The sequence below is a fragment of the Gallus gallus genome, chromosome 4, assembly GCF_016699485.2.
Source record: "Gallus gallus isolate bGalGal1 chromosome 4, bGalGal1.mat.broiler.GRCg7b, whole genome shotgun sequence".
Classification (NCBI taxonomy): domain Eukaryota; kingdom Metazoa; phylum Chordata; class Aves; order Galliformes; family Phasianidae; genus Gallus; species Gallus gallus.
This window is the reverse complement of record NC_052535.1, coordinates 10,724,970-10,741,458: the sequence shown is the minus strand read 5'-3', so window position 1 is coordinate 10,741,458 and position 16,489 is coordinate 10,724,970. Positions and strand designations below refer to the sequence as shown.

Below are 16,489 nucleotides of genomic sequence, written 5' to 3'. Positions count from 1 at the left end.
GGAAGGAGCTGAGGGCTTGGATTATTCAGTGAAGCCACAGTGTGCTTCAGGTATGCTGAACAAAGTCAGAGCCACGTGCACATGCGGCACCAGAGCTCATGTCCCCAGCCAGTGGTGGTGGCACTGTAGAGGATGCACACAGCAGATGCAGAATCGTGCATCCTGGTGCTGTTGTGAGACTGCAGGACAACTCGTGCTCTTTAAGTATCCATCATATCCCAGTGGGATGCCCTGTCAGGAAGCAGCCTCACAAGGGTGGTGCAGCCATCATCACAGCACGCTGCAGAACACGGGGCCAGGAATGAAAGGATCCATTATAAAGGGCTCTAAAAAAGGAAGCTCTATACTCTTCCTTCTTGAAGTATTAAAAAGCCTGCAGACTAGGAGGGAGAGCCAGAACAGATGACTTCCCAGGAGACTTCTAATACCATCTTCTTCGGTGGTACAGTTTGGTCTAAAAAAACCCACTTCTGATGGCTCAGAAATAACAACCTCTTGCAAGAGAGGGATGCAAAGGGCAAGGGCAGAGCCTGAAGGGTAAAGGTTGCCTGTGGAAAACTCAGGTCAAGAGGCACAACGTAAATATTCCAGCAAGACATATTCCTTTAGCTGCAAAATGGTCTTCTAACAAAAAGAAAATGCTGGGATTAGTTACTGCCCCCAGAAAATGTTCAGGCTTTGTTAAATGTAAAAGAAACCATAGAAAAAATAAGGGGTACAGATTTTGTCTGCAAGAAATAAAGAAAGAAGAAAAAAAAGAAAAGAAAAAGATTTATTTTTAAAAAAGAGAGAAAAAGAAAGGAAAAGTAAAGAGAAGATGTTCTCATTGATGAAATGATTCTAGAAAAAAAAAAATGAGGATTATTTTTTAAAGTTGGCATCGAAGAGCTTTGTTGGACAGAAGCAAACACTTCCCAAAACTCTCTAAGCACCTTTGTGGGGAAACCAAGGAGAGGGAAGGTGGCTTGGGGCTGGTGGGTCTCTGGGGCCGGTGGGTCTCTGGGGCCACTCAGCGAGGAGAGAGGCTGTGGTGATGATGGCCGCAGGTGGCAGATGATAGGCAGGAGTGAGCTCTGCGCCAGGGATGGAGCAACAGAACACTCCTGCAGAGCTGCTCCACTTCGGCTGCTGTACCATGGAAATACCCTGCCAGCAATGAAGTTTGCTCTGCTGGGTGAAGGAAGGAACCTGGTGATTTTGGACCCATATCCAGTCTCACTTGCTGCTTTTAGAGGATGTGCAGAAGCTAGCATCCCAGTTGGCATCCCAGGTAGAGGCACTAAAGAGGTGGAGAAGCAGAGCTGGAAGCTGCCACAACTTCGATGGTGTAGAGTGGCAAAGTGCATGAACAGGAGCCCCTGCAGCACTAACAGTGGTTATAAAATCCAGCAAATCCATCCTTTGGAGAGCTCTGCAAGGATAGGCACATGGCCCCATTGCAGTCTATGCCTTAAGTCTTGTATGGCATGGCAAAGGAAACGGGAGGAAAATGGTTTCCTGTGGCCTTCTGCATCTCTCCTGAGGGTAGGTCAGTGGTACCTCCCTGATCTGTAATTCAACAGAAGTAAATGCTCATTTCTGCTGTTTTTCAGAGCCAGGTACCACTGTTCTGTCTCCAGTGGGCACATCCACCCCAGAATCAGCCATACAAACAGCAACTCCCACAGCCAGGGCAGGCTCAGTTCTGGTAAGTGCTTGTCAGCTAACTCAGCACCAGGAGGACATGGGCCCATACACCCTTACAGAGATGTTAGGCTCTCAGCGCAACCATGATTGATGCAAGGCTGCATAGTCTGGCCAAGTAGTCATCGGTTTAGTGCATCTGTGCAGGTAGACTCCACGTCCAACACAGGAGACCAGTGGATGTTTATGGAGAAGTACAGAACCCAGGCAAATTCAGAGCTCTTGACAAGCGTATGAGCGCAGTGGTGCAATTATTTTCTTCTGAGGACCCAAATGATGCTACCAACCAACTGCTCCTTCACTTTGATGTCTCTTCTTTGGCAATCTGGATGAAAATTAAGACTTCATGAAGCAGGTATAAAAACCTGGTAGCAAGGTGTGGCTTAGATGGCCTTGCTCCTCTCATTCTGTTTCTCATGAAATGTGCCAGCTTGAAGATGGAGAGCTTCATTGTTTGCAAGCATGTCCTCACCAGCTTTATCACTCCATTCTCTCTGTTTCCTTTCCAACTGCACTGGACTTTTTGCTTCCAGTATTTGTCATTGTCACTTGCATAAAGGAAATGCTGATGCACAACATTTAGCATTCCACCTGTCTCCCTCAGGAGGCCACACAAGACTTTTCCTTTTAACCTTCCTGATGTTTCTTTGGCTTCATCAGTTGCTTTATTATTTCAAAAGGCTCTTAGCTGTGTGTTCCCAAAGCCAGCTTTTCCAGAGGACTTTTCTTCCTGCTCAGCGCTTTATTTCTGATGTCTCCTGAATCCCCAGAAGCAGAATGGCCTTTTTCATCCACTGTACTGGCTGCGAATTTTGGCTGTGATCCACAGCTATGGATAAGGCTGAACACCAACAGCTCAAGGGACCACAGATTATGGGTCTGGTGGCTGTGTGCCATTCAGAATAGCCAGAAAGAGTCTCAGAGGGGGCCAGGCAGCAGCAGAGCTGGGCACAAGTTGGCCTTGGCCATGCCCTCCTGCACAATCCAGGCCACGGCCAACATAGGCAACTCTTGTCAAGGGAAGGAGACAACTTTATAACAGTGCTGGATGACTTTACTTGTGTGGGAAAACAGCGGTCACATTTTATATCTGAAGTGTGTTTTAATAGCTGAGTCAGTAAGAAAAAACAAAATACAATAAATCCATCAACAAACTACTGGAAAAGCAACCTAATCTTCCACCTTTACCGCCCACAATTGGAGGAGGGTTTTTAAGTCTCCTGAAATTAAATAAAAAGGAAGACGCCGTATCATCCCAGTGAGATGAGTCTGGTTCAGCAATTTCAGCTAGCCTGAAGTCAGCACGTCTGCAGACAATGCTTGCTGAGGGGAAAAGGAGTGCAGCGTTCCTGTTCTCAGATATTGCCTTGGCCTGAAGCCTCTGCCTTTGCCCCACGTGCACTTGCTCCCTGAGAAGCTCTGTCCCACCACTCCATGCGCACTGCTCACTCCTTCCCACCCCTCTTCACCCCTTGGCTATCCCTCACCCCCCTTCACCATGCACTCTCCAGCACACGCTCATCTTTCAGAGCACTAATTAGCAGCGGTATTTAGGTGAGCTGCGGCATCAATCACTGCTTAGCAGAGCGCCCACGTCACCCCCCCAGCCTTCCCTGCCACCTCTTGTTGCTGGAAGAGGACTCCTCAGCACCATATGCTCTGCCTAATGAAACGTCAAAATGTCAGACTAAGAGGAATGTATCTCACTTCCCAGACAATTACCACTGCCTCTGCAGCATTTGGGTAGAACAGTTTGTTGCAGAAAGCCTCATCTTTGCCTCTGACCCTGTACCAGCTTGCCACAGAGGTTTGCTTCATCATTCAGGTTCAGGTCTGGACATCCGAGCCTTGAAATGCTGTCACAAAGCCTAACCAGAACGTGAAAAATAGCCGTACTGCCAGCAACCACATCCTCCAGCTGGCGTATCCTTCGGCCCTTCTGTCCCAGCCACAAGCAGTAACTTGTTCAGAACTGTCCTGAAATCAAACTGCAGACCCCTCGTGTTTTCCCTCTGCTTTGCTGCCACAGCAGCCCCAAAAGCGGAACACCCTGCGAGAAGCCATGTTTTCCTCTTTAAAGTCACAGGAAGCCCTTTGAACTGCTCAACACAATGGCAAGAAGCGTGAGTCAGGCTAAACATACCTCTCCCAGGGCTGGCGTACAACAAACCTCTTCAGCTGTGTTCTCATGGTTACCGGCAGCTTAGCGAAGCCTTTGATGTGTCATTAGAGCCCCTGTCGTTACCTGCCTCGTGCTGCAGGATGAGCGAGAGCTGTGGTCCAATTTCTGGGACGCAAAAAGTAATAATCCTTCGGTGTACGCGTGGCACAAAAACATGACAGCACCCCGCGCAGCAAAGCCAACTTTGTTTATGCTGAGGATATTGCTCGAGTTTTGTCCTGATTTCTCCTCCAGGAGATTCATTAATAACCACAGTCAGGACGGATAGGTGGTGTTCACAGTTCGGGCTGTGCTCAAATCTAGGTTAGGTTTAACGGCCGGGGTTTGAGTTTGAAAGCCATATTGCTACTGGGATCCTTGAGGTGGATATAAAAGCACCAAATTCACTCTGCAGCCCCCAGAGATTTCAGCCCGTGATGGCAGGAATGCAGGGAGATGAGGCGATCTCTGAAGATTTCTCCCTCTTGGGACAGCCTGCAGAAAACCAAGCCTGGAAAATAGGTCGTTTTTGCCTTTGGATCCACTCTGGAAACAGTTTGGAAGGGAGAAGCTTTAAACTGGCTCTGCAAACCTCAGGCCATCTAATCAGCTGTGTGCATTCTCAGCAGTCTGCTTTGGTCTGCTTGGGTCCGTCTGTGCTGTTATCTACAACTAAGGCCAAGGTGAGATGAAGCCAGAGAGCTGTCAGACAGTCCAAAGTGCCCAGAGGAGCTGGTTCTGTGGTGCCTGAGCTGCTCTTCTGGCAAAGAATTATGGTTGCACCTCCATCATGTGGAGTAAAGACGACACAAAGGCTTGGCTGGGAGGGACCCTGCCAGACCCTGTGATTTCAAACAGCATCCTGGGCATCACCACCCCTGAGCATGCTGCAGTGAGGTACGGGGCTTGTTATACAGGGCCATGGCCCAGCAGGACTGCATGTACCCTGCACACCTTTGTGCCTCACTTTCCCTCCTGCTGTGCCCCTACTTCAATCAGGGCTTCACTTCTCCTTTCCAGGTGCTGGTTGCCTTTAGCAATACAGTTTCCTAAGGCATGCAGCTGAATGCGTCAGCCCGGCAGTTAAAGAAAACATCCTCTGAGTGCATAACTTGAGCACATATTGTCTGGGAAGCACTCTGACAATAAGCACAAAGCCTCGACATGCCGCTCCGACAGCCCCTCTGAGGAGCAGAAGAGCTCTTCAAAGCCTGGATTCACACAGTTGAATCCCTTCGGCACAGCACCAAGCTTTCTCTGTTTTCATGTTTCAAGGCCAGGAAGAACCAGAACATTATCGATGTGCCCCACACAATCTGAGGCAGAGATTACATCCACAGATTGCTGCAGCAGCTGAGCTTTTGTCCGTGCCTTATGTAAATCCATGCGCAATCCCTGGTTTGCTGCACTCAGCTCTGACACCAGTGCTTTGAGGCCCTGGCTGGGCTTTGTGAGCTACTCAGATCGTGTAGGAGCTCCAGAAACAAGACAGCAGAGGCAGGGCTACATGATAAGGCTGTGTTTCCTACACCCTCGAAGGCAGCCGGAGCAACAGGGAAGAGGCTGAGGGATCAGTAACCTTGTCCATGGCTCAGCAGCCAGAAGGAAGGGAATAGAGAAACACAATTTTGTGCCATGGTCACAGAGGTCATCTCGTCACCCCGGTGCCAAGCCTGAGCCAGGGATCAGATGTCTGCACCATGGCACTGCCCTGATCCAAGAGGAGGCTGTGCTGTGACTAAGGGCAGTTTCTGGATGCCCAGCTACAGCGGGTGTGTGACTCCTTGAAGCTCAGATCAGTGACAAAGAGGCTCTCTCCGGGAGTTATAAATATTGTCACACAGGTGTAATTTTGCTGGATGCATGTGTCAGATGTTCTGTTCCACCAGAGCAACTTCATCCATAAATGTAAGCCTTGACTAAGAGAAGTTGGCTTTCACAGCAGGATAAATAGCAAGAGACACGTCTCTAATTGCACATCAGCAGAGCTGATCCCTCAAGGATATTGGCTGCTACAAGGTAAAGGAGGAGGATATGTCTCAGGAGTCAAACTGCATGGCAAAATTCCAGTCTTGACCGAACCTGGAAGGGACTGCCTGGGCTAGAGGCAGCATGCAGCCCTGACAGCCCTGCCCACCTGTCCTGACAGCAGGAGGTCCACATGCACTATGGATCTCAGTGATGGGCAATATAACGTGTGATAAGATATCTGGTCCTCACCTGAGTGGGTTCTTCACCTTGCAAAGATGTATATTTAAGAGGGACAAGAGCAGACACAAAGGTGGTTCCTTCGTGGCTTCCTTCATCCCCCCTCCTTCCATGGGAGTGGGCTAAGCTGAAGGACGTACTGAATTTACTTAAAAGCCCCCAATGACTCTGCTTCCTTCAAGAGGCTCATTCCCAAAAGCCTCGTGATGCTGGCACCTGTCCAGCCCTAAACGGAAGAGCAAATTCAATACTTTCTCTGTCACACAAAACTTGCTGAAGGTAATGGTTGTTTGCTGAATAAAGAACAAGCGAAGTGATATAAAAACCCTGAAATTAGGTCTTTTTTCTGCCTTATGCCAGTAGCTCCTCTAATACTGTACAGTCAGACAATGATACAAACTGGGGGAGTGTTAGTCATCCACACGCAGGTCAGACAGCCAGAAACAGAACTGAGCCCTCAAGTCAAATTGGGCTTCTCTCTTCATTTACCCCATCTGCCTGGTAACATGAGATCCCTGATGTTCAGAGACCCAAACCCCCAGGGCACTGGCAGGATTAACTCATATCTGAGAGCTGCTGCACAAAAACAGAGCATTGTTTATCAATGTAGGCTGTAAAACTTGCTGACATCGTAGATCAGCAGCCAGTGCTGCTATGAAGAGATGAAATCCTGCCTGGTCCTCAAAAAGCAAAGAGGTGAAAGTGCAGCATCTCAGCCAACCAAACTCACAGAGAAATGTGTTACTGATCTTGATTGGCTTAAAGATGGAGGCAGAGAAAATAATTTTTGAAGACAAAAACATACACCTTTCTGTAAGCACCTACGTACTATTTTTGTGCATCTATGAGTAGCTTGCTGCTTCATTTATAGGTTTATTTACCTTGGAAAGAGGATTAGCACATCATCCCCAGGTGGCAAACATTATTTACATGGGTGAATAGCTGTCAAGCATACAGGAACCTCTCGAAAGATCCTCAATGAACGCACACTTAACCCAACCTCCACCTGTTGCTGTTTGTGATAAGTGTACATACCAGAGCTGCTCTTGAGGGATGCGGAGCATTCCACAAGCATGGCTCCCAGCAACCACCCATGTGCAGAAGGAAGGCCCCATTGCTGGAGCTCACAGCGGAATTAGACAGCTTGTAATGCAGCCTGAGGACTCATGCTGCACATGGTTGCCCTATGGCTGGGACTGCTGCTGGAAACCATTTTTTAAAAGCTGGTGATTTTTTTCCTAGTGATGATCACTGACCAGACAGGTTGGGATTTTGGATTCCGTGAAGTAGGAAGAAAACCCTTGTTCTCACAAGCAAACCTCACAGGGCTCTGGGGTAATGTGCTGAACAAATTCAGATCTGTTTTCAAGCTGCTGGAGAATACCAAATTCTCCCCTCCTAACGTTTCCTACCATTACCAAAATCCTGACTTCATATCCCATCAGAGATCAGAAACAAAAATAACCACAGTGGCAAAGAAATTCCTCAAAATAGGGAATTAAATACTTCCACCTCATCAAAGAAAAGAAAAAACAAAGTCAACATGAATGATGAGAAAAAAGCTACTTGCACAAATGTGCTGAAGTTGAGGACCAGTGATGCTACGTAGGTAGGAAACAAGGATAGTAGGGGTAGCAGCGGGCTGACACTCTGCTATGCTAACAGCTGGTGGGAGTCCACATGGTTGTTACATACCCTTGGGGTCCTGTAGTAGCTTGCATGTTTACCTGGAAGACCCTGGCCCAGAGCCACGAACTCACCTCATTGTATACAGGAGCGTGCCGTTATCCACCAGGCGCAGCAGCTTGTTGGGTGTTGTCATGTTATGGGCAACAGATTTCTTCCCATTGTGGAAGAAAGTATCAGGAGTCCAGATCTTACTGGCCAGCAGGTTGTTCAGAGGAAGGATCTTCATGGGACCATCGAACTTCAGCCTCTCATCTCTCCAGGATTGCCGGAAAAAGACATCAATGGTGTATTCCTTTGTGGAGAAAGGAGAGAAAAGTGAGTCTTACCCCGTTCTGTAAACACCTCTAATACTTCACAGTCAGTGATACAAACTGGGGGAGCACTGGTCATCTACAAGCGTGTCAAACAGCCACAAGTCAGACCAGAGCATCAAAAACCCTACAGCTCAGTGGTGACCCCAAGGCAAATTGAGATTAGTATGTGGCGCTCGCATGTGGGCTGCCGTTCCTCTGAGCCATGCCACCTTGTGACCTTTCTGGGCTCGTGTCACTCGAGGGAACTGCCTGATTCCATCAGCGTGAGCTGCTCCACTGCTCACCTCTGTGACACGCGCCTCGTCCTGCCAACAAAAGATCTCATTATTTCCCAAGGTTTTCAGAGAGAGAAGGGGACTTTGGAAAATCTGTCCCAGCTGTTCTTCCCCTGCCGCTGCAGTTTCGTAGTCTTTATTTATGGGCTCCTGGAGGCTGCAGAACCAACTAAACTTATCATTGTGAGTGATTTCTTTCCCGCAGCTCTTCTCAGCAGCATTTAAAAGCTGCTGCGCATCACTTTCCTATAGGTCACAGAAATTCCTACAGGTTTTGCAGCAGATGGCAGCTAAGCGAAAGCATCTCAGTAAAGAAATTCAGCCTCGTTCCTTGGCTGCAGAGCCATTCTGCCCAAATACGAAGAGAGAAGGAGAGAACCCTGTGGTCCCATGGCTCTTACCCAGAGGGGATATTCTGCCCCGCTGCAGAAGATGACCCTCCCTTAGTGGTCTTAAGTTCAGTAAAGTCATCAGTCCAAATGAATGAGTCTGTATCCAGCCATAGGAGGTAGGTGAGGTAAAGTACTTCTTGGGATAAGAGCTATCTTATTTAGAACCCTTCATTCCTATTGAAGCTAAGGAAACACACCCAAAGAAAAGAGATACCATGTAGATATCCTTCCCCTCTTTTTTTATCCTTCTTTCCACAACAGCAACATTTCCAAGGAACACACTAACTTCTAGGCTATATTCTCTGCCTTATAGAAATAACTGAGCACATGACAACTGAGTCCTTCTCCTGATTCCATCCACCAAAGCATGAAATTCTCTTGATTACTTATTATTTTGTTTTCAGATTTCCTGGGGACTAAGGCAGAGCTGCAGGAGCTCACTACTGAAGATTTGGGCGTATGTCAGGTCCCATCAGGCTCTTCTTTGCCAACCAAACTGAAAGTGAGACAAGAAGTCCCTCGGAGCATCTCCAGGAGAAGGCACACACGTCCTCCTCCGCGCTTCGTTACCAGCTGCTGTCCTCCGCGCTGCACGGCGGCTCTACCTGCCTCTCCTCCATCATCATAATTACAGCCTGTGTCTGCATCACGCTGCACAGGAGCAGCTTTCCATCGCGATGAGTAATGGCTGTGGGAGGGACGGAGCCAGCTCATCAGGCAGATGTGAGAGGGGAGGGAGGGACTTCCCCGCTCCCGAGATGAAAGGAACCCCCGCGGAGGAGCGGGCTCTCCCCACGCTTCCCGGGGAGATGGGGTTTTTCTCACACATGCCCGAGAACACTTAACACCAGCACGGCACGCTCAAACACATTCGCCACGCATTTGTAAAATACACGGAACCAAAGCACGTGCAGGGGGAAATAATCTATTATTCTTTAACTGTCTCCCTAATGTTAAATTCATTTCGTCAAATCACAACGTGGAGGATACCCTCCTCTTTTCAATACCTCAAATTTCCTCTTCACAGTTCATTCTACACGCTCCCTTAATCAAATATGCTCCACCTTGGAAGTAATTATCAGATACTCCCCACGGGCTAAGATTGCTGAATGCATTATGGGTCTCTGCTGCAGCAGGATAGCGAGAGAGATGGAGAGAACTCAGATGAGATTCATACTCGACATTGAGTTAACTTTTCACCCCAGAAGAATTGGTCTTTTCAAAGCCACGTGGGGCTGTGTGGTAGGGCTAGCACTGCAGAGAGACTTAGTCAGACTGTTGGTGAGGCAGCCAAAGAGAAGCTCACAGCCATGTGAGCGCAGAAAACCAAACTTTCCCCTCTTTGAAGGGGCTGCAAGAGGCTGGAGGACATTGCTTGGCCCAACTGGAGAGGGCAGTGGCTCCCTCCGAGCCCAGCGCTTCCCACTGCCTGGCCCCGGTAGTCAGGTCCCATCTGCAGAAGGGTCCCGGCCATAAATGCATGATGTCCTCACATGGCAGCCCTGAAATGCTGAGCAGCCACAGCCAGGCAGCTCCTGTGCAGCGGGGCGCATGTGGAACCCAGGCTGCAAGAAGCGCTGTTGAGAAAGCTCACTATTAATTATGCTCCACCGTCCTGTTTTAATTAGAAGACAAACTGATGTGGGAATACAAGCCTAGATTCAGACCTCAGGCCTTTTCATTAATAATTTTCCCTGAACATGTCAAAATATCGCAGTCAGCTCACTCTTTTTCTTTTTTCTGCTTTGCCTCCTTTCTGGTTCAAGCACTGGGGACTGTTGGAGGAATCCATCCTCCTCTGGCAATGCCATCCACACAGGCCAGGACTGAGTGTCCTCCCTTCTCCCAGGACCAAGCAGCCCTTCCCTGCCAGGCAGCTTCCCAGTGGCACTTACCATGTCTGTGTCTGAGACGGGGCCGAAACTTGTCACGTAAATATCTGTCTTGACTTCAGTTACACTGTCTGGAAAAAAAAAAGAAAAAAAAAAAGAAAAAAAGAGGAAAAAGCAATTAGATAGTAGGGTTCATTGTCCAAGAAGGAGGTTGGGTTTTGGTGTGGTGCACTTTCATGGCAGATGCCACCCTGGCAAAGCCCTTGGTGAGCTGGCGCCACGCTCCCTACTGCACCCAGCACGACAGCTGCCTTTATCACTTGCAATTGAGCAAACCCATCTCTGAGCAGATCCACTGCTCTCCAGTTACACCGAGATGAGTTTGTCCCACGCAGCCTGACACTGTGTATTTACAAAACGCATGCGGCTGCTCAATACACAACACAGTACAGATCCATTTTCAATATAGAGGTATGTGCTGAAATGCCTTTTAATCTGCAATCCCTTTGTGCCTCCCAGCCTGATAAACAGCCGAGCAATGTTCTACCAGTTTTAGGAAACCTGGGTTTTGTTACAGCTTCAGGCTTGTCTGTACATAAAAAGAATCAATATTCGGATTGCCACGGATTGCTCAGTGCTCGCTGTTCTCCTGATGAGCAACTGCTCCTGCAAAGCTGCTGCCCCCACGCATCACACCAACAGCTGCACCCCAGCGTGCTGCCCTCGTGGATGCTGAGCTCCAGACACTGCCCATTGCCTCAGTTCCTTCTTGGAACAGCAAAACTTGGGGCAGTGTTACTCATGTGCCTTCAGGTCGAGATGAACTGAAGTGCTGCCCCGAACAAGGCCAGCAGCAGGCATTATTCACGCCAAGCAGCACACACATTGCTCTCATTTTGATTCCCTTCATTACAATCTCGGCGTGTTCGCTAAATCAAATCTCTGCTGCTGTCCCATTTTGCAGGGAAAACAAGGCACAGCAAGTGGGTGACATTCCGGATCCACATCGCTATGCTTTCTGCCCACTGGGTTATACTGGCAAATGATGAATGAGATGAGTTCAGCACTATGCTACCATAAATCCATTCTGCTTTAGGTATAGATCATGCAGTCGTGCTCCTTTTGTACAGCACTGGCTGGCTGGGAGCTACTTTCCCAACGGAAGAATCAATTTAGAACCACGAGTAAGAGCTTTATGATATATATTTATCTGTAGTGTCCCATTGTGGCTACTGCAGCAGCTTTGAAGGTAGCCTGGATGGCCCATTGCTCAGCTCAGCTATGGAAATCCCTCCATCCTCTGACAATTATTTTGCTGTATTACAAAGCTCAGCTTTGTGCTTCAAAGTTTTGCATCCAAAAATAAGATAATGCATTCTGTCAGGGTTTTCTCCTTAATGGCTCAACTGTACATATACATGTCTTTAGTTATTATGGCTGGCGAGCATCTGACGCAGCCTGTGGCTGGTATTATTGTGCTATATAAGTAACCCTTGATCTTGTCTGGATGTGATAAAAAGAAGGTTAAAGAGAAATACGTATGCAATATATATCTTCCTGAAACACCCAGAAGCAAATGAGACAGCATCCTGAGCAAAGTGAGCTCTGTAAGACTTAAATACTTGGGGTATTCTCTGCACCTTCCTCCAAGATAGCCCCCAAATGAGATATGCAGCAGAGAAGAAACCTCCAGTGAAGCGAGGCTCTTTAATGTATGTTGCAAGAGAAAACTCATTATATTTCAGAGAAAACATACTATTTCTCCCTCCCCTCCTCTTTTCCTGGTGTTCAGCTTGCTCACCATAAATAATTTGCAGCTGTACATCTCAGAGCAGCTCCATGGCTGGCCATGCAATGCAGCAGCCGGGTGAGCCTGGTGGGAGCTCTGCGTGTTGCAGGGCAGCTCCATCACTGGCATGTGCTGAGGCAGTGGGCTCAGACACCGGGTTATCCATCCGCCTCAGAAAATTGGGCATCCTGCACCCCTCGTGGCAAAAACTAGGCTGAACCTTCCCATTAATATGCGTACCTAAAGGCAGGGCAGGAACTGGCCAGGATCCAGAGGGATTTCTGAAATTGAGCCATTCCTGAGCAAGCAGGGGTTTCAGCAGAGCAGGAGAATCCCGCCATGAGGAAAACACCAGCAGAGCAGTTCCAGCCCCTGAGATTTGCATCCTGCGTGATGCTGCAACCTGAGGGTGCCTGCATTGCTCACGGCCCTATGACAGTGAGACCTCCTCACCCCTGCATCCCCAGCAAGAAGGATTTGCACATACCTGGGCAGCACCAGAGCAGAACTGCGCTCCCTGGTTTCAGAGGTACAGCAGGGACACCCCAATTCCTTCCCAGCCCACAGCCTGGCTGCCTTGCCCTGATGCCAACAGAGATATGATAACTAAGCAGAGGGTTAGGCACTATCCCCAGACCTGTTGCAGAACATCTAGGAGCACCGCGTTCCCAGCTGCTGCTACCTGAGGACTGGGAATAGAAGACAACACCTGGAAACAGCTATGGGACTAGAAGAGCAAGGGATTTGGGGGCTCAGCAATGTTGAACATGGGCAGAGTTAAGTCAGCCAAGTGGTGTGTCCCGCTCCTGAGCCATTTAGAACCATAGAATCATTAAGATTGGAAAAGACCACTAAGATCATCTAGTCCATCAGTGCTACCCCTTCTCTCCTAGGCACAAAGTCCCTCCCTGTGGGTAATGCTTTGCTCCCACTGCACACATCCCACTGCTGAGCAGATCTGCAATGCAAATGTAAAACAAATGCTGCAACATCCCTTCCCACAGCGTTACCATGGCGCTCCTACACCTGCCTGCTCCTTAAAGCCGCTCCTTTCTTTCTTCAGGAATTTGCTAGTCCCCTGCGCAGGCACCAAACCCTCTATTAGCATTATGCGGAGGGCTGGATTCTGCCACCCCATGCCAGCAGGGTGGGCTGCCTCCCTTTCATATGCAGTGTAAGCAGTGCTTTGGGGTTCCCATTCCACAGCAACCACTCGCCCATCCCCTCCCAGCCCCGGTTTCTCTGCACACAACCAGGCAGAGGCGGGCATCCCCCTCCCCGCTCTCCCCCCTTTAAGTGCTCACGGCTCCCCGGGCCCGTGAGGAGATGGTTATTATTTACCAAATGACTGAGTGCTATTTTTACTCGCCTCATGGAAGCTCTGGGAGCAGAGGCAGAGCCGGAATACAAATCACTGCGCCTCTCTCCTCCCGGCTGTGGATGGCAGCGCTGCCTCGAGCGCTTATAGGGGGGCTCAGGGGTGGAGGGGGGGGCGGGGAACGGCTGTGAAGGCTCTTACTAAACGTCTTGATGCACTCATCAAGCGCTGCTTATTTAAGAATCTCAGCCGTATTATAACCAACTCGTCCGGTTGCATTTTTGGTTCTGGATGTGCCGAACACGGTCACGTTTCCCAGCAGGGGTTCCCGGAGCCGTGCCGTCAGCCTGCACAGTGATGCACCGGAGGTTCCCCGCTGCTGCGTGCTGCTAAAACGGGGGCAAAGCCGCAGCAGCTCCGTGCTGGGGATTCCGGGCTTCCATGCTGACGTAGGGAAGGCTGCGCAGCCTCAGCTCACCGAGGAGCTGAGTGAGAAGAGGGACGGGGGTTTTGGAGATAACTGCAGCAAGCAGAGAGCAGGACGGTGCTGTCGCAGCAGCCAAGGGTACCAGCCCCAAATCTGCTCACGGACAGTTTCTGCATGCATGTGCTGAGGGCAGCGTCACCGTGCAAAGAGAGGGGATGGCACAGCCATCCCTGCGGCGTGTCACCCAGAGCAAGCGTGCCGGGCGGCGTGTTGCATTGGAGCCCAGCACCTCCGGGAAGGGAAACGCAGAAGGGCAACCAGTCCAGCCAGCCCCACCTCCTACCTTCCCCAGGCTCATGCCTCGCTAACTAATAAGCAGCAGCAGATCGTTTTTGCAGCTGCTTTTTGAGTGTCTTTGTCTTCATTTTCTCAGCCTTTTTTTTTTACCGTGGGTATTTCATTTCCTTCCAGTGTCAGCCTCTGGAACAAAGGAGGAATAGGACAACCTCTCCTCCCACATCCTATGCTGCAGCCCCAGGAGAGCAGCCTCGGAGGAGCACAAAACTGACCTATGTCACTGCCCTTGGCTGTGCTGCCCCAGCCCACACCTCACCCTGAGCCCCCTCTGCTTATTGGCATCTCGGTCCCATTGCACCAAACTCTGCGTCTGTATTTCCAAATGCCATTTGGCTGCTTTAGTGCCTCAGCATCCTTGAATACGAAATGGCTTGTCCAGAAGCAGTGGCCACTCTCACACCACATGCATGCGCCCAGGTTTCACAAATTCATCCTCTGAATCAAGAATATATGAAATAAGAATATATGTAACACACTTGGGTCATCTAATCTGCCTTCCTTACAGAGGAATAAATAGACCACCACCTCCATGAAGAACACAAACAGTAGAGAGCTACGTGATGAAGCTTGCTGTCTCCAAAGGGAAGGCAATCATGGAGGCAGGTGTGCTGCCCAGATGTGGAACCTCTGGTGGCATCTGCCTCTCTCTAGTGAATACAGAAGGAGAGGAGTGTGAGGGTCTCACGGATGAAGGCTGGCATTAGCCTCATGCTGCCACCTATAAAGGGCAATGGGACAATGGGGCTAAAAACAACGGGATGCTCACCCACTGCAGAGTGGGGTCAGCCAAGGACTGTGCATGGGGAAACTTGCTCTCTGCAAAATAAACCACAGAGCGAGGAAAGAAACAATATAAATGTCTGAATTAAATGTCTTATCTCAGCAAAAGCAGGGGTGAGTAAAAGCCTGCAGGGGATTGCCAATGAGACGTTTGGATTAGATCCGTATCTAGCTCTGCCTATATGTCATCAACTATTTGTCTAATGTGGTTTGCTCGGCTGTTAGCTTGTTTTCAGAAGCAGTCTCACAAAGTAGAGATAACTCAGCCCGTGTAAGGGATCTGACCCTCCCCCCCCTCCCCCTCCATTACACTGCTGGTGTCTTTTTTAGGCTTGGGATCAAACAGACCTCACAAAGGTGAAGGAATCAAGGCTGTTGGTCACTCTCCTTGAAAATATCAGCTGGCTGCACCTAGTGCCCTTTACAGGAACTGGGCAGGGGACCAGCCACTACCTGAGCATGGCTCATCCGGGACTTACAGCACCTCCATGCCTATGGATGCCCATCCCCAAGGACCCCTGCTGCCACCCGGGCACGAGCTGTGCAGGTTACATGGGGAGGGTCAGCTCAGCCTTTGGAACAGAGCAGCCTCCCTGCCTCTTTGTTCCAGCACCTCACACCAGCTGATCCCATCCAGCAACCTTTTCTCTTACTTTTTCCATTCATCTGCATAACTTCACACATCTTGCAGGGACTTAACGTCTTTGAGGTACCTGCTTTTCTGCCAGCCTTTGTTCGGATCGGCAAATCAGCTCTAAAGCTTTCAGAAGACAAAAGGCAGAAAGCAAGCTGTGATAAACCTCACCCCATTAGGAGCCCAGGCAGAAAAAAACTACCAAAAAGGCTTCACAGAACCACGCGCACGGCTCATGTAATTTAATTTAGCTTTCCCTCATTGCTCCATGCAGACACGCACATATTCTTATTACTGCATTAAATGAGTGACATCAAATACAGGCTCAGAGGCTAGAATCAGTACATGGTGCAAGCTTGTGACAATATATATATATATAAATTAAAATATCCATGCAGAGCAGAGTCAGAAGAAGCAATGTGTGAGGATGTGCAGTCATGGAGGCTTCACACACAGCCCTCATCCTCACACATCCAGACTACAAACAGCGACTACAAATTAGCTGAGCTATTTTTGCTACAGACAGAAACAAGAGAATGAACAAAGCTACTGTAGTTACTATTTTAAGGACTCAGGACACCCTCAGATGCTGTAAAGACAGAGGAGGAATATGTATGTGTGAGCGTGCTT

General features: G+C 49.2%; 1 protein-coding gene across 2 annotated transcripts in view; it reads right to left on the bottom strand.

Moving 5' to 3' along the window:
• Positions 1-16,489, bottom strand: part of GABRA3 (gamma-aminobutyric acid type A receptor alpha3 subunit) — a 62,044-nt gene that overhangs the window by 22,579 nt on the left and 22,976 nt on the right. For both annotated transcript variants that reach the window (XM_420268.6, XM_004940729.5), the window contains exons 4-5: positions 10,618-10,685; positions 7,813-8,033 (exon numbers count right to left, since the gene is read on the bottom strand). In XM_420268.6, coding sequence (XP_420268.4) covers positions 7,813-8,033; positions 10,618-10,685 — 289 coding nt within the window. The remainder of the gene's footprint in view (positions 1-7,812; positions 8,034-10,617; positions 10,686-16,489) is intronic.